Source organism: Notothenia rossii (genome assembly GCF_949606895.1).
Source record: "Notothenia rossii genome assembly, chromosome: 5".
Taxonomy (NCBI): domain Eukaryota; kingdom Metazoa; phylum Chordata; class Actinopteri; order Perciformes; family Nototheniidae; genus Notothenia; species Notothenia rossii.
Genome location: NC_136903.1, coordinates 14,245,486 through 14,267,679, shown reverse-complemented (window position 1 = coordinate 14,267,679; position 22,194 = coordinate 14,245,486). Strand labels below are relative to the sequence as shown.

Below are 22,194 nucleotides of genomic sequence, written 5' to 3'. Positions count from 1 at the left end.
CGTGCACATGGATGCATGCGCGAGTCATGGTAAAATATCTGGATTAAGAGATTGCTTTTTCTTTGCACAGCATGAAAGAAAGGCCAAATGAATGGGCTGTGATTTTAGTTTTTTTTAAGCAGAAGTTGAGTTCAATAATTTGTACGGCCCTCGGAGGATGTTGTAAAAATTGAAAGAAAAAGGTTCCCCACCCCTGCTGTAAATAATAATAAAAACCCTTGATTTATAACTTAACATCTCTGTCTCCTATTGATCTGAGTATATTATAAAGAATAGCCAGTTAATTGAAGCATTATAGCACAGGCCTTTGTCAGATGGTATATTACGCTGTTTTTTTTTTCTGCTTCGAATAGTTCTCTCTTTTTTCACCATACCTGTGTTTGCATCACTGTAACCAATGAGCACCTGCATGTGTGTATGAGAATGGCTCTGACACCATTTCAGCCCAGATTTACAAACTCCTGGCAGGAAAAGCTCCAGCTGACTTCTCGCACTGAATTAAAAAAAAGTGAGTGAGGGACTGCAATATAAGAGGGAAAGAAAGAGAAACTTTAAAACTGTTCAATTGTTATGATGTGTAAAGACTGATATTGTTCTATAATCGTCTGAAACAGTTAAGTCATGATGTGAAACGGTTAACAAAGAAAAGGGGAAACTCAAGCTGCTGCTACACTTTATTTTATTTATCTAAAATCAAGCACTTTTAAGATGCACACATTTTCAAAATCTATTTTATTTATTTTATTTTTAAATGCAGCCCGAGGGGAACATTACACATATCCACAGTATTTACTGTATATCTGTATAGTTCAATATTAATTGACAATATATATTGTTGTTTATGAATTGTACTTTCTTTATTTGATTGGCAGTCAGTTGTTGATTACATGCAGACGTTGATAAAGCTACAGCTACTTCAATATATATCACACTAATTCATAAAGCAACTTAGACATTTTGATGTTCCGGACCTTTGCATGGGGAGATTTTCTCTAACTGGACCTCGTTGAATTTTAGTTGAATACCCCTGATCTAGTTAATGATTACAGTGTTTGGGCAGAGCTGCAGCTTTGACCTGTATGTTCTGTGTGGTGCCTGACCCATTTGAAAACATTAGGTTTGTGTCAGGATGAAACAGGTCGGAAGTAGTTGTGTTTTTGGTTAAGTTTTTAGTATCACCAATGTTAGGTCTGTGATACATTTGGTGTATTTCACAAGTAACGCATGATTTCCCCTACATTGGGTATGACAGTGACATCATATCTCCTGCAGTCGTCCCAAAATTGAGATGCAGAGAACTTCCTCCTCAAAGCCACTGTGATGCCTGCGCAATACGAAACACAATCTGAAAGGATAAGATCGATTATATCTGAGGTTTTTCTGCTTAACATATCAATGAAAAGCCCAAAACAATAATACATGTATGTACAAACACATCCTTGTAGCCGAGCCATAGAGGACTCCAGTGTTTTTTGAATCTATTGGTTTATATCAAATGCAACCCTTATTGCTGAAGAGGCTCCACACTCACGACAAATAATGTAATCTCTCTTAATTTGCAAGCATATGATAATATTTATTAAAACAAATTAAATACATTTATAAAAAAACAAACATTTATGATCTACGCACAGCATATCTCATTAACGTTATATAAAATATATGAACATATAAAATATATGAAAATATAAAAACAGACATAAGGACAGAGGGGCAGAACACTTAATCTAGTTCTCTCTGGCAGTCTACAGTACAGGGTGCAGTGACCTGCCAGTATCAGTCTTCAAGTTAAATATTACAGTGTGGACAGCGTTTGACCTATAATGTTTTAAAAAAAATACACGTATACTTTATGAAAGGTTCACTTCTAACTAACTTATTTACTGCAGAGTGCCTCACTGACATTGCGATCAAACACCTGCAGCTTTAAAGCTACACTGACATGTTCAACAGGCGTATTCGAGATCTAATAAACAAATCACAAAACAAATATTTGGTTTTGTTTAAAAAGGAGTGTTATGCCTTTTCTGAGATTATCTGGACCAGGACATAGAAGTTGTTTCTTTGGAAACACTGGAACAATTTCTGCATTAAAGAAAAAGTTCATTTTTGAACGCTAACTTGCTTTGTTGTTGAGAGGTAAATCAAGATTGAAACCAGTATCATGTCTGTAAAGTTAGCTTAGCGTAGCACAAAAGCTGAACACATGTGGAGAAAACTAGCCTGTGTCTCTCTGAACCTTATTTCTTGTGTAAAATTATATTTCATTTGTTAAATATTTCTTGTTTGGTTAACTCACAGTATTACTGGAACTATATCATCACATAAGCCCCCATAACATTACAATTTGTTATTCTACTCAACTATATTCTACATTGTTTTGTAAACAAACATTCTGTTCTGGTGGGTTGTTTTAGCGAACTTTGGAAAACCCAATTGGATTTGATTTCCCACCTCATTTCCAGTTTGTACGCTAAACTTAGGTACGGCTGCAGGTTTATATTTTGCGAACTCAAGACTGAGTGTCTGAGAGTATCAATCTCTCTTGCCAAGAAAACAAATAAGCCAATTTTCTAAATGTCAAACTATTCTGTTAACAATGTTAAAGCAACACAAAGAAACACACTGCAAACATCCATGAAGGCAACGGTTCTACATCGAGTAAACGTTAAACACTTAATTAAAAAAAGGCACTTTAATGTAAGCTTACTGATCTGCCTACTTCACTTCACACCTGCCCTCACTTTGTCATTTCTGCTGGTAGAACGGACTGTCGAAGCCGCTGTCCTGCTGCCGTTGTCTAAGCTCAGAGAACTGAGGCCGGAGACGGCCCCCCCGCTGCTCCTCGCCCTCTGAGCCAGGCGTGGGCTCCCGGTGTGTGCTGAGCTTTGCATGCTTAACGCTCAAAGTCTGGGTGTGAGGTGTCTTTTTGGCCATTTCGTTATAGACAGTCAGGTCGGAAACGTTCGGGGTGAGTCCTCCAAACTCTCCCAGGTGACCGGCTGACGCAGCAGAGACAGAAAAAGGCTTCACCTGCTCCACTTTCCTCCCTGAGTAAGAGAGTGTGGAGGCCTGGAAGCCTGCGTCCGAGTCACTGCTGCTCATGCTCCAGTCCGTCCTCCTCTCGTCTCTGACAGGAACCTCCTGGATGAGGAGCGGTTGGCTCTGTCGCTCTGAGTCAAGGCGGTTGACTCCCTGCAAGCATAGCTCCCTGTTTTTACTCCTCACAGACGCATCGACAAAATCCCCCTGGCATGAATTCGTCTGATGTGAAGGTTTGTAAGAGCGGAGATGTGCGTTACCAGCAGTTTTCAGTCTTGTATCTACTGCCGCTGCCTCCTTCTCTGTGGCAGGGAGGTCTTTGTGACTCGAAGGTTTCGTCCTCGCTGTGGAGACTTGTTTCTGCTCTGAAGCCTTTTCCCTGTGCGATCTCCCCTCTGGCCTGACGTCAGGGAGCTCAGTGAGAGTCAGAGGGCTCTTACTGAAACCTGCATTTCTGCCTGTGAACACAGCCGTCAAACAACCAGTCAACACAAACCACGTATTCCAAGCACATTGACAGTTTAAAACCTAAAAGGAGACTCCTTGAATCAAGCAGTTCTACTCGACAGGACTCACTTTGTAAACTGTAGTTCTTTGATGACTTCATTCTGACAGGCGTCTCCAGTACTTTAGCCATGGCTGCCAGCTTGCTAGCAGCATTCATTATTTTCTTCTCAGCCCTGCAGAGGACAGGAAGATCAATACAATTAGTCGGAGGAGTCCTGAGGAAGCAAGCGAACAAGTTTAGGACATTACGGTCTCTTGCCCTGTATCCTTTCCCCCGTCCTCCAGTAACTCCTGCAGACAGGTCAGATAATAGCGCCGCATCTTCCTGGCGGTGTCCTGCCTCTCCCTCTGCACCTCCACGTGGATCATCTCTGCTGCTCGCTCTCGACTCTCCTGGAGGTAACGCAGCATGTCTCCTGCGGAAAAACACAGTTAGGATCCGTCCTTTTCACTAGGTACGTTTACATGAAAATGACAGAGGTTCGATCAGATTCACAAGTGAGGACATAAATGAATATTATGGGACAGGTCATCATAGTTTCTAGTCGAGTCTTCTTCCTTAAACCCTCCAGGGCAGTTTTATATTGAAATCTGGTGTGCCTGAATACAGAATATTTTAAATGTTTTAAAACACAATAAACACATCCGTTACAAACCTCTGATCTTTTCTACAGTCGTCACGTATTGCTGCTTCAGCTCTTCCAGGCCTTGTGTATTTTGTTGGTGATCAGAACTCCTGCAAGCAAGAAAAAAAACATATTCTTCCAGGATTTTATCGAAATTAAATGTCGACCTGATCTTTGGTGTATTTTCAGCTATTTCTAAGATTTTGCCCCAAAAACAAAGACAAGAAACCCTAAAGACTTTGCTGCTTTCTAGCAATTTGCCCTTACTTTTAATAGTCCAAAGGTTAATTACTACTTGGGATGGGTCAAATGTTTTGAGGGACTTGATTTGACTATTACTGCTGGAGTAAAAAGTCCAGCTTACGCTTGGCATCTTTAAGATGGATTATAAAAGACCCCCATCACCCCAGCCACAAACTGTTCAGTCGTTACCAAAACCACCAGGTTCAGAGACAGCTTCATCCCACAGGCAATAAGACTGTTAAACAACTGAACTGCTGAAACAATTTCATAACATTCATCTGCTACTTAGTCATTATTTATCTATTATCTAATATATCGTTCCCATAACTTGTACATAGACTCGTATTGCACTATTCCACTTGTTTCTCACTTTTTAAAACTATTTTTCTTTTTGTATTACTTTTAATATAGTATATTTTAATATTGTCTGCTTATCTGTATTATTGTGTTGCATTGTTGGAGAAGCCTGTGACCTAAGATTTTCAACAACATAATCACTCAGTAGCTATGTTAGTTTGACAATAAAGAACCTTGAACCTTGAAGATGAAGGTCATGTGAGGTGCTTGGTCCAAAAATCTAAAACCTTGTGTTGGATGGAATGTCAATCCCAAATGCAAAATGCATGAGCAAAAGCACTTAAGATAAGGGACAACATTTGATATAAAAAAGATATACATTAGTTTAACTTTTAACTAACACGGCATATCACAACAGAACAAAACAATAAACTGGAACAACAATATTGAGCTTCATTTGACTTTGAACTGAAGATAAGAAACAATAAAAACACTAACCCTGAGGACTCTTCTGCTCTCTTCCCCTCCTCCAGCTGCTGCAGATGTTCCTCCTTCATAGTTTTCAAGCTGCTTTCATGCTCATCTGCAACACACAGACATTGTGTATGTTGAGTTGAGTATATCCATTAGAGTGCCATTTAAAGAGAGAAATGTAATACCTTTGAGATGCTGCATGGCAGAGTTGTGCTCCCGGACGCTGTGCTGCAGGTGACGACAGGCTTTCTCTAAGTGTCTCTGCAGCTCCTGGTTCTTCTTCTGCAGCTTTCCTAAAGTCTCAGCGCACTCCTTTCTGCAGCGGGCCGGCTCCTTCCTCTGGGACACAGAGCCTGGAAACAGTGGAGAATGTAAGCTTGCTGATGGGCACTGTAGTGATCAAATAATGAATATCGTATGTCATACGGACGATCAGAGGGGAACACGTACTCTGCATTTGGTCTATTTCTCTCTCATGGTGCTCCTGTGTTTCTTTTAACACAAGGCTCAGTCTCTCCTCACTTATCTGTAGAGGAATAAAGGAAAGTGCAACTCATAAGCATTGAACCACATAGAGAAACAAAAAAAGAACATAGCACATTCATAGAAATCATAACTTACTGCACTTTGAATTGCCTTCTGATGAAAGGGGCTATATAAATGAACTTGCCTTACTGAGGGTTTAAACATTTGATAAAGGAATAAAGTAAGAGGCTGATTGTAATGCTTGATTTGCAAGCTCCCAAATACTTTACTAACTACCAAAACATTCATTTCAGTGCAATTCTGCTGTTCATGTATTTCTTTGTCCTGCATTGTGTTCCAACAACCTTCGCCCTCTGCTATCTCAGCAAATTGATCATTGAGCAGAGCAAGTCATCTTGACCTAAATCATTAACTGGTAACTGAAGTGACCCGCTCCATCGAAATCAGTCGGAAGTCGCAACGGCTCATTTAAAAAATAAACGTGGTTTTGAGTAAAAAATATATTTTTTCGGGGTTCGGGTGTTTTGTTTGATTTTTAAATAAACAAATTCTTGGCTTTCAGAATATGAAACTTTTATATTTCCAAAATCACACGATAAATAAATGTTTGAAGCTTGTAAAGGGAAGATGACCGGCACCTCTCACCCACCCGCCCCGCCCCCCTCCCTCTCGCTGAAATTATGAATGCAAGGCGTATAGTAATCATGGAGCTAACACGGCAGGGTCCGTTAGTTCGTTTTCATCTGATTTTAAATAAACAACTTTGAAGCGTATATCGGCGTGACTACAAGCGGAGAATGGAGTAACTTGACGTCACAGCAGGCATAACACAACAGCCGGTGTTTCTCGTGTAAAATACACACTCGCGAGCTTCCGCCAGACCAGTAATCCAAACGAAAATATCTTCCCTCCGTACTACTTTGATAATTTGCTCCGTTAATAACCAATCAGATCGATGGATTCCAGAGAAGAGGAAACTTTGAAGGCCTTTTTCTCAAAATGGTGACTCGGTGGCAGTCATTATATAACGTGACATATTTGACTTCATATTTGGAGAACAACAACAATCCTGATATCATTAGAAAGCTAGGGATCTCCTCTTTCCAACAGTGTATACAACTCAAAATGTGTCTTCGGGTCAATGCGACTGATTCCGATAGAGCAGGTCACTTATGGTTTATCTTCAGATAACAGATATTTGCAAAAAAAAACTCACTTTGGTCCATTGCTTCTTGGCTTGAGACACTGCTCTGTTGACTACGTCTCTGCAGGCGGTTTGGATGATGTGTGTGACTGTGAGCTCTGATGTGTCCCCGCTGCTCCTCCTGGGGTCTTCAGTGTGGGGCTGATTTGTTCTGGGATCCCTGAGAAGTTGTGCCTGGACCTCTGACAGAGCCATCTGAAGTTCTGTCATTAATTCATCTCTCGCCTGCTGCCTCTGGACCTGCACCTCTTCTGCATGCCGACATTTCCACTCCTCCTCCCGGGCCCTCACAGTCTGCTGTAGCTTGGCCTCCACCTGCAGGAGCAGCTCCTCTCTGTGCAGCGCCGCCTCCCCTCCGGCCTGCTGCACAGCCTGCTCCAGCTTTCTCTGATACGCCTGCTCACTGCGGGCCAGGGTCACAGAGATCTCCTGTTGTTTGTCTCGGCTCCAGGCTGCTCGGGCTGCAGCCAGCTCAGCCTTCAGCAGCGCCGCATGCTCCCTCCTCCCCTGCTCCACCTGACTCTGCAGCGCTGCCACCTCCTCTTGGAGCTCCTCCAGTCTCTGCTTCTCCAGCTGGCTCTTGTGCTTCTTATTCCACTTCTCCTCTGCCTGGGAAACCTGGCCCATTAAGAATAACACATGACCAGAAAAGAGAAGCCATTTTACAGCTATTGCGGCAGTAATCTTAAACGAAGTGCCGCAATATTAAGTCAACAAAACATTTCCTTCTCTAGCTCACTCCCCCATCTATTACAAAGTGCGCAGGTAAAAGCAACCGGATGTAAGCACAAACGTCACCACACACAAATCCAATGACACGCCCACCACCTAAAGTGACTCAAAAAACATGTGTCGTAACAAACACAGAAATGGCTTCATATGTGGCTCCTACAACAGCATTGTCAGTTTTGACCTCAGAGACAGAAACGGTTCATACCTGTTGTCCTGTGCGTTTCTCCTGCAGCACTTCCCATTTCTCCCTTTCTGTTTGGAGAGCGGCTCGATATTCTGGTAATGACGTCAAATCTTCAATCCAGCGATTGTAGGCCCTGGTTACTGCACCTTCAACCTGAAACACCACCAGTAAGTGTTAATCCCTGATGAAGGCAAGATATCTCAAAACATTTGGGGAATACAGCATTGTGTTTTATTTAATTTGATAACTATTTCGTTTGCTTATTTCATCATCATCATCATCATCATCATTTTATTTAACATTAATCAACATTTCTGTAAATGTGACAGTTAGCTGAGAGGCTATTTTTTATCTGTAGTCCCTGGACAGATTTTGTAAGTCACCCTAAGGACACATTTCATTTTAAACAAGTAAGTACAATCAAATAAAAACATGCAACATACAGTACTGGAAATCTTAATAAATCATAATCCTCATCATAAATAGTGGGATGAATCAGCTAAATCACATAGTTCAGAAATCTAACAAAGAGTAAACAAGAGCTAGCAAGTCTTGCTGCATTGGATTGATTCATTTCGGACTATCAGCCGCACTGGACTATAAGCCGCAGGTGTTTTAATGTTTAATTACCATATGTAAGGGTTCGTGCACAGAGGGGATTGTCGGGAAAGAGATGGCTGTTTGAGGAAGCTCCCATTTATTAACATTTCAACAAACAAGTTGCATATTTGCATAACGTATTCAAGTGTTACCATTTAGTGCAATAGTAGCTACAGAACATGTGCTGTGTAAACTGTACTGTATCACATAGCGTTTCAGACACACAAACTTTTCAACTTTCAAACTTAAACGGTGCGCTCCCAGCGCACGTACCGGCAGTGATCTACAGCAGTGGTTTTCAACCGGTGGTACGGGGACAAACTGTCTCGCTCTCGTAATGTCTGTCTGTCTTGCTCTCGTTCTGTCTCTCGTACCACTCTCGGTTCCACTTTTACTTTTGCGCGCTACCTTTCTTACTCTTTTCCGGCCTCCAGCTTTTCCTGCTGGAGCCCGCCGCTTAAAGGTGGGGGGGCGCGGACCGGCCATAGAGCCCATAGAGTTAAAGGTGGTGGACTGTAACCTGTAAAATCCATAGATTTAGGAGGTCCCCTAGTGGCCGTTAGCTGTAAAAATCCATAGATTAGCCGCACCGTTATATAAGCCGCAGGGTCGAAAAATGGGGAAAAAATGCGCGGCTTATAGTCCGAAAATTACGGTAATTGTTCCCACACATTCTAAAAGTAAAGCTATGCGGCTGACTAGCACACATATTGTTAAAGAGCTTACTGACCTGGTTGGCCATGTCGTCCAGATGTTTCTCGTGCAGCTCTCTCTGGGCTTGTTTCCTGGCTTCCTCCACAGCTCTGCGTTTGCCTCTCTCAGCCTCCAGGAGCAGCTGCTGTCTCTGGGCACTGAGCCTGGAGTCCAGCTCCTCTGCAGTGACTCTCACACCGCTGGCCTCCGTCTCTGCCTGACAGGAAGCCTCAGCCGTCTCCTTATGTTCCTCTCTCCTAGCCTCCTCCAGCCTCTCCACCCAGGCCTTCTCCATCTGCACAGTAGCAGTAAAAACTTCAATTTCTGACGCAAATTCACTTAAAGGGAGTTGAGTGCTGAACAGTCATTACAGGAAATCCTACCTTTTGCAGTTCCTCCTCCCAGGCAGCCTTGGCTAAGGCAACTTGAGAATCCACTTGCTCCTGGATCTCCGTCTCCTTTTCTTTGGACCAGAGAGCTTTGAGCTGTTTTATCGAGGTCTCATGCTGAGCCTCAAGCTCGGCCCTCAGCTTCTCCACAGCTGGGCCACTCGTCTCTCGCATCTTGAGCTATGAACGAGAACCAAATCAAAAATGACTCAGTACAGGGGTCATCTGTGTTGGAAACAGACATCTTTAACACATTGCAAGTAGCAATACATTAAACGACTTGGCAATAATAGTAACAATTTTGTGTACCAGCTGACTCGACATACACAATGTTGATCAACACAAAAACAAACCAATTAAGTGTAGGAACCAACTGCTTCTGATAAACACATTTTAGGATTTGACATACCTCATTTTCTCTGATCAAAGCCTCCTCTTTCTCTTTCATGTCCTTCTCCTTGCAGACAGATATGTAACACTCTTGCACGGCTGACATCTTGTCATTGGCCTCAGACAGCTGTGTCCTGTGAACGCGTGATTAGTAGTGTAAATCAGTTTCAAGGGTTTTCAGATACCATTATATAACCACTGTTGAGTGAGAGGACTCACTGTAGCTGTTGGAGCTGCTGCTGGTGCTGAGCCGCCAGCTGCTCCACCTGAGCGTCATGTTCCAGCAGGAGCTCGGTTCTGACCCGGTCCACCACGTCGTCCCTGTACTGCTGATGAACGCGCTCATCTCTTCAGGAAGACACATAGAAACATATACATTTATATTAATGATCATTCATATTAACACATTGCATATTATCTTCTACCCTTCCTCTGTGCCTGACCTCTGAGCAGCCTCCTGCTTCTCCTGGTCCAGCTCCCGGATCATCTCCCTCATCTTGGTGCAAAGCTCCAAGTTGGCCGTCCTCACCTTCTCCTCACTCTGTTTCAGCTCCGTATTCTTAATTTCTAACACCTAGAGGTTTGATAGAACACAGTCAGACTTCCGTCAAATAATTAACTAAATATATACAATTATTATTATGTTTAAAAACAACAACTGACCTCCACTTGTTGCTTCAGGTGTAGTTTGTCTTCTTGTAGTCTCACAAACTCTTTCTGAGACTCTCCTGTTAGGTCTAGATGTTTCATCTGACTGTTCTCTCTGACCTGGGAACACAGATGCAGTTTTTGGTGAGTCTTCTTTTGCATTGGAGCCACGTAATCTCAACTTTTATTTTTGCATTGTCTAATGGTTGTACCATACAATGTTTGAACTGTAACTTTCACGTCATTGGTTTCTTTTTATGCCGAAACAACTAGAACAGGAAAATAATGCTATATCTTAAACAGGCTCTGCCCTCTACTGGACTCTATGGGTACTACCTCTCAACCATTCACCTACTGAGATATCTATAAACAGGGGTGCACAGAACTTTCTCAGTGAGGTACTCAGATGAGTACCTGGAGTCAGTGTTTGGTACTCCAACTTCTGGCTCCCCTCAAAGTTCCCATGAAGCACTCTGTATCGGACCAACGTTAACAGCAGCCCTGTCTGTGCACACGGAAACCGACTCTGTCGTCCGGTGATTTAACCGCCTTCTGGAAAAGCTTCACAAGTACGTCGGTACGCAAATGCGCTTTGTGACACAAGTGACGGTACGCATTTCAGATTGTTGCCGCGCATGCGTACCTGCGTACCACTTATGTGCACCACTGTCTATAAACGTAGCCGGCACCCGCGCAAGCTCACCGTATAAAAGGCGGCCTCACCTCCTGACTGCCGATGGACTTCACCACTCCTTGAGCCCCGGCCCTGTCCTTCATGCCCTGGCTTAATCACGGGTGCTGATCCCCACCGCCTCTGCTTTGAGTGCCTGGGGCCTGACCACGCCGCGGCCGGCCTGACCCAGTCTCAGGCCTGCAATGCCTGCCGCATGCTCCCACGGCTCAGCCGCCCGCATAGTCTGGAGCATTTTCAGGCATTTTATGTCTCAGGACGGGAGCGATTATTTGGACCGCTGCATTGGTCAGATGAACAATCTGATCCATGGTGTGGCTGCTGCAGTTGGACGCGTGATGTCCCTGGCCACAGTGGCGTCATGTCACATGTGGTTGGGACTCACCGCCCTGTCCCTCCTCCATTCAATGGCATAAGAGAGGCAAAACTATCTTCCCAGGAGGGGATAGGTTTCCTCTCGGCAGAGATTCAGGCCCTGGTGCAAAAACAGGCAGTATCTGTTGTGCACCCTCGGCAGAGAAAAGGGTCTTTATTCCACGCACTTCCTGGTTTCCAAGAAGACAGGAGAATTCAGACCCATTCTAGATCTCCGCAGCCTGACTCAGCACATTGCCTGCAAAAAATTCCATATGTTAACTGTGAAACAGTTATTGGACCTATGGCAGCCGGGCTATTGGTTCACATCCATCGACGTGAGGGACGCTTACTTTCATGTCGAAATTGCTCCAGGACACAGTAAGTATTTGCGTTTTGCCTTACAGGGGATGTGGCCGGTAAAGCGCTGTCCAAGAAACGCCTGGCAGGATGGCTCTGCGAGTGCATTTCACATGCCTACGGACAGGCGGGGAGAGGCTGCGTCTTGGTCCACGCCAGGCCCCTTCATAACATTTTATCTCTTGGACATGTCTGGCTCCTTCTCATCGTCTGTGCTTGCTGGGGCAACACAGGACTGGTGAGGTAGGTATCTGACCCCCCCCCCCTGGACATAATGCACTTATGTTTTCCCTTGCTCCTTAGGGACCCAGGGAACATGGTGCGGTGCAGTGGCTGTTAACCAAAAGCCGGTTAGGGGCAGTGTGATGGGCCGATGTTGTTGGACGACAGCGCGTTTATGCATCAGGGCTCCGCCCACTGTACCCATAGAGTCCAGTAGAGGGCGGAGCCTGTGTAAGATATAACGAGGAGTTACGTATTGTAACCCTAGTTATATAAACACAGGCGGAGCCCTCTACTCGGGGCCCTGTCTGTCCAATGCCGCTCGCTGAAGAGGGTGTATGATGGCAGTCAGGAGGCGAGGCCGCCTTTTATACGGTGAGCTTGCGCGCGCATTCAGGTAGGCCCGCCCCGGGGGCCGGCTACGTTTATAGACAGGGTTCATACACCTTTTTACCAATGATTTTCAATAGAGGCTTCTCAATACTCTAATTTCCCCTCCTCGCCTCCTCGGTCCTCCGGTAGTGACCCGGAAATGGATTTCAGCGCGCCATGTTGAAGGACATCTAATTTCTCTAAATACACATCGAGGACCAAGCATCCAGCATCGAGGGGGCTCTCTGAAGGAGCTATAACCGAGGATACACTGATGGGTCCTCCACGGATGCATTTCCGGGAACGGTGGAGTCAATGACAGCTCTGCATGCATCCCCTGGATATTATTTTAGTAACTGCTTTCATCACGACGCGATGTTTACAGTAAGAACAGCTGTGAGGTCCGTGCAGAAAGCAGAACAGTGTGTATAATATATATCACTCAGTATAACAGGCCTACATTACTCTCTGTATTTATTTGCTTTAGTTTAGTAGATATCTACAAACAAAGAGTCGATATTTTTCTAAGACCATTTAGTGCTTCACATAATAAAATACACAACGGCTGTAGCCTGATTATGCTTTAGTTGCTGTAGGTGTGTGTGGTACAGTGTGAAGGTGTGTGTGGTACAGTGTTTAGGTGTGTGTGGTACAGTGTGTAGGTGTGTGTGGTACAGTGTGTAGGTGCGTGTGGTACAGTGTGTAGGTGCGTGTGGTACAGTGTGTAGGTGCGTGTGGTACAGTGTGTAGGTGCGTATGGTACAGTGTGTAGGTGTGTGTGGTACAGTGTGTAGGTGCGTGTTGTACAGTGCATAGATGCGGCGGACAGACGGGTCTGAGTTGGTTTGGTGTCCTATGCTTACTTTTAATACTTGTAAATACAACTTTTGGCCAGTAATTTCAATTCCCCATTTCAGCGACCAGAGAGAGAGGGGGGGGGGGATATATCCAGTCTCTGATAGTGTTACCGTATTATGAGAGTGCTCTCATACTTGTTTGATTCCGAAATTGTATATATTTATATAAATATATGTGTGTGTATATGTCCTTATCTGTAGCCCTTTTATTGTCTCATTATACCGCACTGTCAATTAATTAAAAGTAAATATATAAGTGGTCATGAACACATCTGTCCATCAGACAGAGTGCTGCTGTGCCTCCTGTCATCATTAATGGACGTCTCTTTAAAATGACCGCTCAGAAGAGAGGAGTTCTCATTTCTCTAACCGCCTGCTGCTTCCACTCCTCTCTCCTCGGTTCCCCTCCTCGAGTCCTCCGCTCGCATCTCCTGTGGGCGGGACTAAGTCTCGAGGATAGGAGTCGAGGAGGGGAAATTAGAGTATTGAGAAGCCTCTATTGACTTTTCCATGACCTTTACCTAATTTTTCCATGACCAAAAACATTACTCTTTCTCAGCGGTACCACTGAAAATGGTTTATTTTAACATGGAACAGGAAATTAAGGTCTGCATATGAAACATGTTGTGCCTATCTATCGAAAACAAATCAAATAGTTGGCTTACTAGCTTCTACAGGCTAAAGCAACTAAAATCTCTCAACAGCAAAATACCTCGACAGTTAAATGCCATTTTACGTTTCATTACTATACGATACAGCATTTATTATCATTATAGTATTACTATTTCGGCGATTAGCTAAAATATAAATTAGATTTGATGCAACTTTAGTTACATTTCCATGACCTTTCCAAAACTTTGGGGAAAATATTGCTTTCCATAACTTTTCCAGGGCCTGGAATTTGCATTTTGAATTTCCATGACTTTTCCAGGTTTTTAAGGACCGTAAGAACCCTGTACAGATATCTCAGTAGGTGAATGCTTGCATGGTATGGTTGAGAGGTAGTACCCATAGAGTTGAGAGGTAGTACCCATAGAGTCCAGTAGAGGGCTCCACCTGTGCTTATATAACTAGGGTTACAATACGCCTCGTTATGCTTCCAGGTCTAAATTAATGGCTGCAAGTAGAATTGATAGTGTGACAATATTTATAATGATTAATAATGAAAATACAAATAAAAACCTTTAGGTAAAAACAGATATTTCCATCCACTTAATGTTGCTGATTTTTCTTTAATGAGGTCAGTATGGTAAATTGCAACATACTGTATGTTATCGCAAGTATCTTATTGTCACTTAAGTATCGTGATCATTTGTATTATTATATTTTTCACTTCTGTTTTAATCAGAAAGAAATACAATTACCCTTTCTACCTAAATCTAACTAATAGCGATCAGTGTATACCAGGCTTTACAGTTTTAAAGGCCTTTCTCAGCAATGCATCATTAAGTCTATGGTCAAGAAGAAGGCCTCACCGAAGAGCAGAGTTTGGCTTCCTCTAGCTGGGTCTGCAGCTCGCCCACTTGGCCCTGACAGAGGAGTAGCTCCTCCTGCAGCTGACTGATCTTCTGCCGCTTCCCCTTCAGGCTCCCCAGGCAGCGCTGCATCTCCCCCCGCAGCAGCCGCATAGCTTCATCTTTGGGCAGCTTGGAGTCCGACAGGTGAGCCAGGGCGGTGCTGAACAAACAAAATGGATAGGTTTAGATTGATAGGAGAGGTGGTTTATCAATTTATAAATAACAAAGACATTATAATGATGTCAGTGATTTGGCTTTCTTATCATGGTGTACCTGTGAAGCAAGCCGTTCTTCCTGTTTGCTTTCTTTAGTCCTAAATCTACACAGGAGTCAGACAGCTGGTTGTTCCAGTCACTGCTCTGCTCCAACGCAATAACACCGTGCTTCACAGCAGATTCATAAATCATGATCTGCTCCTTTAACTCCGCCAGATCCTCCTGTAGGATACAAATAAAATAAGAAAAGTTTGAATCAACTTAGTTCAAGCACAGCATCATTTCAGTAATCCTTTTTCTGATGGTGGTTCCATTCAGGTGCAGAAAAGAGTGAGGGCAAACCTGGAGGACTGTGTTCATGTTTTCACTCAGCGCTTTGGTTGATTGAGCCTGTTGTAGTTTGATTTGTATCTGACTCATCTCCTGCACTGAGCCTAAAGAAATAGAACCACAACAAAGAGGAAACAATGATTTGCAAATAAGAAAACAGAAGATGCTCTTTCGAGTACATGCAGTCCAGATTCTATCACCTGTCTGCAGCAGCTTGGCACATTGTTGCTGACTCTCCTCCAGACGCTGAGTCAGCGCGTTGACCACTCTGGCTCTCTCCAGCTGCTCCTCTTCTCTCTGGCGCTCCAGCTGCTTCACATGCTCCCGTAACCTCTGATCAACATCAATCTGGAATCAACAACACAAGAAAACAGGTGTTGACTATGTCTGCAGGCCACTTGGACTAAATCTCCTGTGACAGCAGCAGTAGAGACCTGTTGGTTCAGAACCTGAGCGGTAGACTCTAGTTTCTGCTGTAGTGTCAGCAGCGCTGCCTCGTGCTGCTCCTTCATGACGGTGAGGTCTCTGTCGTGCTGCTGCCGCGTCTTGGACAAAGTGTCAGAGCGACAAAGCTCCAACATCTGCTGCTTCATGCTGTCCAACGCAGCCTCTGCTACTCTCTGCTTCCTCGTGTTCTGCAGACAAAATGAAGCTACTGTATACCAAATCCATTTCAGTCATAGGGTTCAAATGAATATTAATACAACTTTGTCCATGTTTCAGAAAACGACACTAGCAGCAAATTGGATTCTTTTTCTTTCACCCTTAATAGAAGATGACCTGGTGCTTTGTATTTAGCTTTAAACATTTAAGACGATGAAAAGGGGAAAACAGTGGTGCTCAGAACGTACCTCCTGGTCTCTCTCAGTGAGGACCTTTACTTGCTGCTCCATTGCCCTAAATGTATTCAGCATTTGAACCTCTCTCTCCTTGGCCTCTTCTACCAGTTGACCCGATTCCGTCAGGCTTACTGCTAGGCCATCCTTTTCATCTATTGATGATAAAAGAAAAAAAGAAATCATGTTTCCACAAGAAGCACATCCAGCTAGAGCTCAAAACACAGACTGTGTCTGTGGACACTGCCAACCCTCCTAACAGCCACAAGAGGGCAGATTTTTTTATTATCTTAATCAAGTTTATATATTGGTAGATAACCAGCCACTGTTTTTTAAACTTGGATTTAAAAAACAATCTCATTTGGAAAGTGTCAAAAACAATGGTCAAAAATTGGAAAAAAAACGATTCTTTCAAATTGAAAGTCCCTCATTATCCTACAGGCAGCTTAGAGTGATAAGTATTTATTCACAGTTTAAGTGATTTGTTTGATTTCCAAAATAATACATGTAAGAAATTGGAACAATATATAATAACTTTCAACATCATTATATTTAAATCCTGCAAGTATCACACAATAACTAAAAATGACATGACGTTACATGGGCAATGTACCATAGTAAAGTGAAACATTTTGCATCCTCCATTGTGTAAATGACGTAACAAAGTTATTTCATGTTATTTTATAATCGTTAAATATGGCATGATTTAATACAGTTTGTTTTACATGTTAAACCGATATGCGTATGTGTTTCTTGTGCCTAGGAACTAATGTTTGTTCATGTGCTGGTACTGCGTGTTTTGTTGTTACACTGTACAACTGTACAAGAAAAGGAACTAGATTCATCTCCTTTCACGACAAGCGGCCAACGAGGAATTGGTTTTGCGTTTTCATTTTCCTATTTTCATTCATATGTAGCACAATATTCTAATATGTTTGGCTATGTATACGTGTTATTCGGTGTTGTAGTTCTCACGGCGTAACGGAAGAGGGGAGGCTACAGGATGAAAACTCCAAGAAATAAATGCTCGTTTTAAAGAACCGACCTGTGTGTGTCGTGAAAAGAGCTACACATTGTGTGAAACATACCTTTGGCAATTGCAAACTGATGCTCGATATATCTCATGTTACGCCTTGAATCTTCCAGCTTTCGCTCCAAGTCTTCAATTTGCCTCTGCTGAGCTTTGTTCAAAATCTGCACCTGGGCAAGCTGCTCCCTATCAGCAGTTTCTGAAACACAGCACAACATTTATGTTTACACATCACTCTCGACTCTTACCCTCAATTAAAACACAGTAAAGATTTTTCAGCAATGCCATTTAAGTCAGAGTAGGTTGTACATAAGGAAGAGCAACTAAAACACGCCTGTGAGACTCACGCTGGGCAGAGTCGAGGAATTCTCTTTGCAGATGTTCAAATTGACCTTCTTGGTGGACGGCCTGTGTGTTGAACATCTTTGGCTGATGAGCAGGATGGTGAGGATTGTAGCTGGCCGTGTGATGATCCACTCTGTCCAACGCCCCCGACTTTAAATTCAGAATATCAAAAAAGAGGAATGCAGTATGTTTGAAATAAAAAGTATTACATGTTTGATAACTCAAAAATAAACCAATTCAAGGATATACTACTTTCAGTTTTTTCCAACACATAATGAAATTGTAAAGCATGTCAACGACTGTTGGACTTACGGGTATTAAGATGTTCATTTTAAATTATTAGAATGAAAGTGTAAGTATATTTCATACACAATTAATTACATTTTAAATCCAGATGTATGAAATAATATTAAAAAACATCTGCAGTAACAAAATAAAACAAACATACTCACAGGAAAATGGTTAATGCCGTTGTGAACTCCGTAATGTTGATCGTCCCTGCGTCCCGCCTCTCCATTAAACACCACAGGGTTATTAGTGCCTGGAGGATATGGTTTGGACTCATACTCATCTGCAGAGAAATCATTGGTAGATTTCTCGGTGTTGATGCTGGTGTACGTATAATCCCCCTGCGTGAACTGATGGTCCTGGTTCCAGGTTTGAGGTTGAGGCTGAGGGTCATTGATCTGAACCGCTCCATCCTGATAGGTGTACTCGTCCTGGGAGCGTTGATCATAGTCAGGTTCACAGTTCTTCAGAGAGACAGTGACAGTAAGAGTGATGTTTTCAGCTTCACAAGATAAAAAATGTCTATGGGTGAAACAGAAATAACAACCTACCTGTTCATGAGAAGTTGGCCTTTGTTGGGTCCAAGTGGAATGTGGACTGAGAGGATGAAGGCAAAGTAAGCATATTTATACACTCAACCAACTTAAGTATGTTGATAGTTTTGGTCCACAGCCAGAGTATGGTTGCAACAAATTAATATTTTCATTCTTAAGTTATTGGCTAATTATTTTTCATTGATTAATTGTATTGAAAAAATGTCCATTCCAGTTTTGTGTGTGTGTGTTACCTGTTGCCAGTGTGTTTATTGGTGCAGGTAGTGTACTCCAGCTCTGGGGAGGAGGAGTCTATGCTGTCCTCCAGCATGTCATCGGGCAGATCGGTGAGCAATTTGTGCAGCTGCAGAAAAATAGCACATGGAAATGAGTCACCAAGGTTGCTCAGCAACTGAGTTATAAAGTAATGCAAATAGAAAAAAAATCAGCACAGAAAAGAAATCACTGACAGCCTGAGAGACAGAAGGTGCCAGAGAAAACATCAACCAAAAAATGTGTTTGTCTTAACTGGAATAAAGCTGAATGTTGGCACTGAAAACACAGTGTGCAGTTTTTACAGTTCACAGTCATTTAGTTATTCCATGTGTTGTTTTTAATCAGGTATTGTTTATGGAATTTATCAAGGAAAAGTCTCAAATATTATCTGGTTTAAATGTGGTACTTTTAGATAAATCAGTTATAAAAAGGTAATAGTTATTTGAACTGTTTCTATTACATTTGCTAATTATTCTTTTGGTTCATACAATCAAAAATTGAGATACAAAACACAGACAATGAATTTTAGTAAAACATCTTAGCTCTTAATAACACAAAAACAACAGGTTAGATCCACTTCTGCGTCAGCACCAACTGACCAGGCTTGCTTTTTATAACAGGCCATGTGTTAGCGAAGCCAGCTGAACTTACTTCTAACAATGACTGCTGAATAGTCCTCAAATCCTCCACTGTGTCCACAACCAAAGGACCCATATTGTCCTGCTTGGAAATTTAACAAAGATTGAGGAGCCAAGCCGCAAAACCTCCTAGCCTATTCGTTCTGAAGAGAAGACGTTCTGTGTGAAATATCCAAAACGTGCCTGGTATGTTGTTTGGCTCGATGCGGTATTGCTGCATTTTGCTCCCAAAGGACTCCATTGTTTAGACAAAACATATAGCAAGGTTAACTGGAGCATGAAACATTCCAATTACTGGTGGCAAACTTTTTCCACTTGATCAAGTTCTGTATAGGAAATAGGCTATCCCAAAAAAAAAAATCTATTTGAAAACGTTTTTTTAAAGTCCCATTCTTCTGATTACTAAGACATTTGGCTTTCTTAAGTAACTCAAGTACAAATAAAGCCGTGCACAGAAACAAGGTAACCTAAATAGAGAGAAAGCAGGGAATCCACAGGGCAGAGCTAGTTTCTGTGTGACACACCTGGAAGGAGTCAATAATAGCTCAGGTTCACCGTGCAACAGATTGTAGGCGTGAGTACTAAGACAACATGCCTGTCTAGTTGGGAAGCTGCGGTGCTTGTGAAATTCTGATTCAAGTGCATGAACTTAGAAGAACAACAAATAAGGACCTGACAAATGCAATGCTCAACAAAGGAGCACAACTATATTTTAAATATCAACAAGGAGAGGAACATAATATCACAGAGACAGGTAATGCCTAACACACTGCCTATACCACATGCCCTGGATATCTCCTGTCGTCTGATGTGCTTGATAAATACTTGTTTGACTTAACCAGCACGAGCTCAAGAAATCCCACTAAGTTAACAGCAACAAAAACACAGCAGCAAGTGACACAAAAATATCGAACGACTTGGCACATACACAACTGTAAAAACAAACGTTATCCCGACAACTTTAAAACGCTGTAGCTTTGAATCCTACCTCTTGCTCTCTTGCATAGTCCTCCTGGTCATACTCTTCTTCTTCATCATGCTGGATTTGCAGGGCAGCACTGTCAAAATCAATAGACATGATGCAAAGCCTGCAGAGGGTTCCCTGGGAGAAGAGCAGAGGTGGAAGAAGTACTTAGAACTTGTGCTTGAGTAAAAGTAGAAGTACCAGAGTGTAATACTCTGTTACAAGTAAAAGTCCTGCAATCAAAATGTTACTCACGTAACAGTACAAAAGCATTGGCATCAAATTATACTTAAAGTTCAAAAAGTAGAAGTACAAATTTGGCAGATTGGCCTTTCAGAATAATATACACTATTACATTTTTTGATTATAATTATTGATGCATTAAAGTGTTATCAAAGCTAGTAACGGTGCAGCTAGTTTTATGCTACAGAGGGTAGCTTGTGAATGTTACTCCAGGTGTAACTCAAGTCTTATTTAAGTATTGATTATATTTCACATCGTTGATCCAAATCTGCAAAGCAACTAAAGCTATTGAATAAATGTATTGGAGTAAAAGTACACTCTTCACCTCTGAATTGTAGTATCAAAACATTGAAATACTCAAGTAAAGTACAAGTCCCTAAAAATTATACTTAAGTACAGTACTTGAGTAAATCTACTTAACTTAGTTACTTTACATCACTGGAAAAGAGGTAAAGAAAACTCAAAGAGGGAAACCACTAACAGCCAGGGAGAATATTAGTAAAGGTTAGTGTTACCGATAAAGGATGGTTTAATAGGCTATCATGTACAGTAAATTGAACGTAAGTTATTAACACGTCGCATCCACTTACCTGTTGGTATAAATGGGACAGCAGTTTCCTTTGATGAGTCGCTTATCCTCTTATTTCAGGGACGTTTTTAGCTAACCACTAGCCACATTACTGTTTACATACATTACAAAGCAGCGACGCTAACTTTAGCTAACTAACTTGCGTTCATATTAGCTTGCCTTAGAAAACAACGAGCCCGATAAACACCTAAAACCGAACTGACCATGCTTTGGAAAACTTACGCAGAACACGTTTGAGTAAATACGTGTAATCGTATGTCAATAAAAAAAGTTTATCATCCGTTTTGTGGTGAATCTGTCTGAGCACTATCTTGTTGGGGTTACTTTAAACTAGCTGTTGGCTAACTCCGGTTAGCCGGTCGGACGTCCTCTTTTAGAGACTCGCCCACTTTGAAAACTCCCGCGCACTAGCAGCGCCAAACCACTGGGTCCTAAAGGCAGGACACAGAGATTATATTTATACACATACATGCATTATAGTAACGATTATAACACCGACATACGTATACTAGTTTAATTTCCATTGTCGGTAGAATGGCTTGCAGGATATAAACTATTTCCTAATCATTATTGTTGCTGCTTCGATCTGCTTCGGAATTGAGACGCTATCCGGGACTCCATGGCAACAGCGCGTCTAGGCTTATGGGAAGTGTAGTCACCTTGATCCTTAATAACAAAGCTGGAAACTCATATTCAATATATTGTATAACAGCTGTTACTATGTGAAAGATAATAACGCTGAAAATGGGATCTATGATTACATTCTACATTTAGAATTACATTGCACATAATCCATAATGTTAATCCTTAAATCAAAGATATTGCTTTGGTTTTCTTCTAAGTGAAAGGATGTAGATGCTGTTGTATAGAACTCTTTTCATTGAAACAATATCGTTTTTTAACATTGTATTCCCATCTTTTTGTAAAACAGTGACTTAAATATTGAAATTATTTTGTGTTTTTTTTTGAAAACCTATAAGGACGGTGCAAGTTTGTTTACTGTAGATTTATTATATATT

The 22,194-nt window shown here is 42.1% G+C and overlaps 1 protein-coding gene across 2 annotated transcripts; it reads right to left on the bottom strand.

Moving 5' to 3' along the window:
* Nucleotides 1-1,555: 1,555 nt before the first annotated feature.
* cep152 (centrosomal protein 152) lies at nt 1,556-21,727 on the bottom strand. 2 transcript variants are annotated; one of them, XM_079684067.1, is made up of 28 exons: nt 21,177-21,727; nt 20,368-20,481; nt 18,720-18,829; nt 18,484-18,529; nt 18,097-18,363; nt 17,647-17,794; nt 17,358-17,498; nt 16,285-16,424; nt 15,868-16,068; nt 15,634-15,781; nt 15,446-15,537; nt 15,162-15,325; nt 14,847-15,048; nt 10,531-10,635; nt 10,311-10,441; nt 10,087-10,215; nt 9,887-10,001; nt 9,472-9,657; nt 9,126-9,383; nt 7,817-7,948; nt 6,892-7,497; nt 5,640-5,715; nt 5,375-5,542; nt 5,214-5,298; nt 4,206-4,285; nt 3,809-3,965; nt 3,619-3,722; nt 1,556-3,500 (listed from the first exon to the last, which is right to left on the bottom strand). In XM_079684067.1, the coding sequence occupies exons 2-28, from the start codon at nt 20,455-20,457 to the stop codon at nt 2,749-2,751; spliced, it is 4,833 nt and encodes a 1,610-aa protein (XP_079540193.1). In that variant the 5' UTR covers nt 20,458-20,481; nt 21,177-21,727; the 3' UTR covers nt 1,556-2,748. The 2 variants fall into 2 exon arrangements, with proteins under 2 accessions (XP_079540193.1, XP_079540192.1); XM_079684066.1 differs by having other exon boundaries at nt 18,097-18,396; nt 21,177-21,726.
* Nucleotides 21,728-22,194: the final 467 nt, after the last annotated feature.

Excerpts from the sequence above, each read along its gene's own strand:
- cep152 (XM_079684066.1), bottom strand. The coding sequence starts at position 20,457 with ATGTCTATTGATTTTGACAGTGCTGCCCTGCAAATCCAGCATGATGAA. Across the intron at positions 18,397-18,483 it reads GGCCAACTTCTCATGAACAG|AACTGTGAACCTGACTATGA; the intron begins GTAGGTTGTTAT and ends GTCTCTCTGAAG. Across the intron at positions 3,501-3,618 it reads AAAGAACTACAGTTTACAAA|GCAGAAATGCAGGTTTCAGT; the intron begins GTGAGTCCTGTC and ends CTGTGTTCACAG.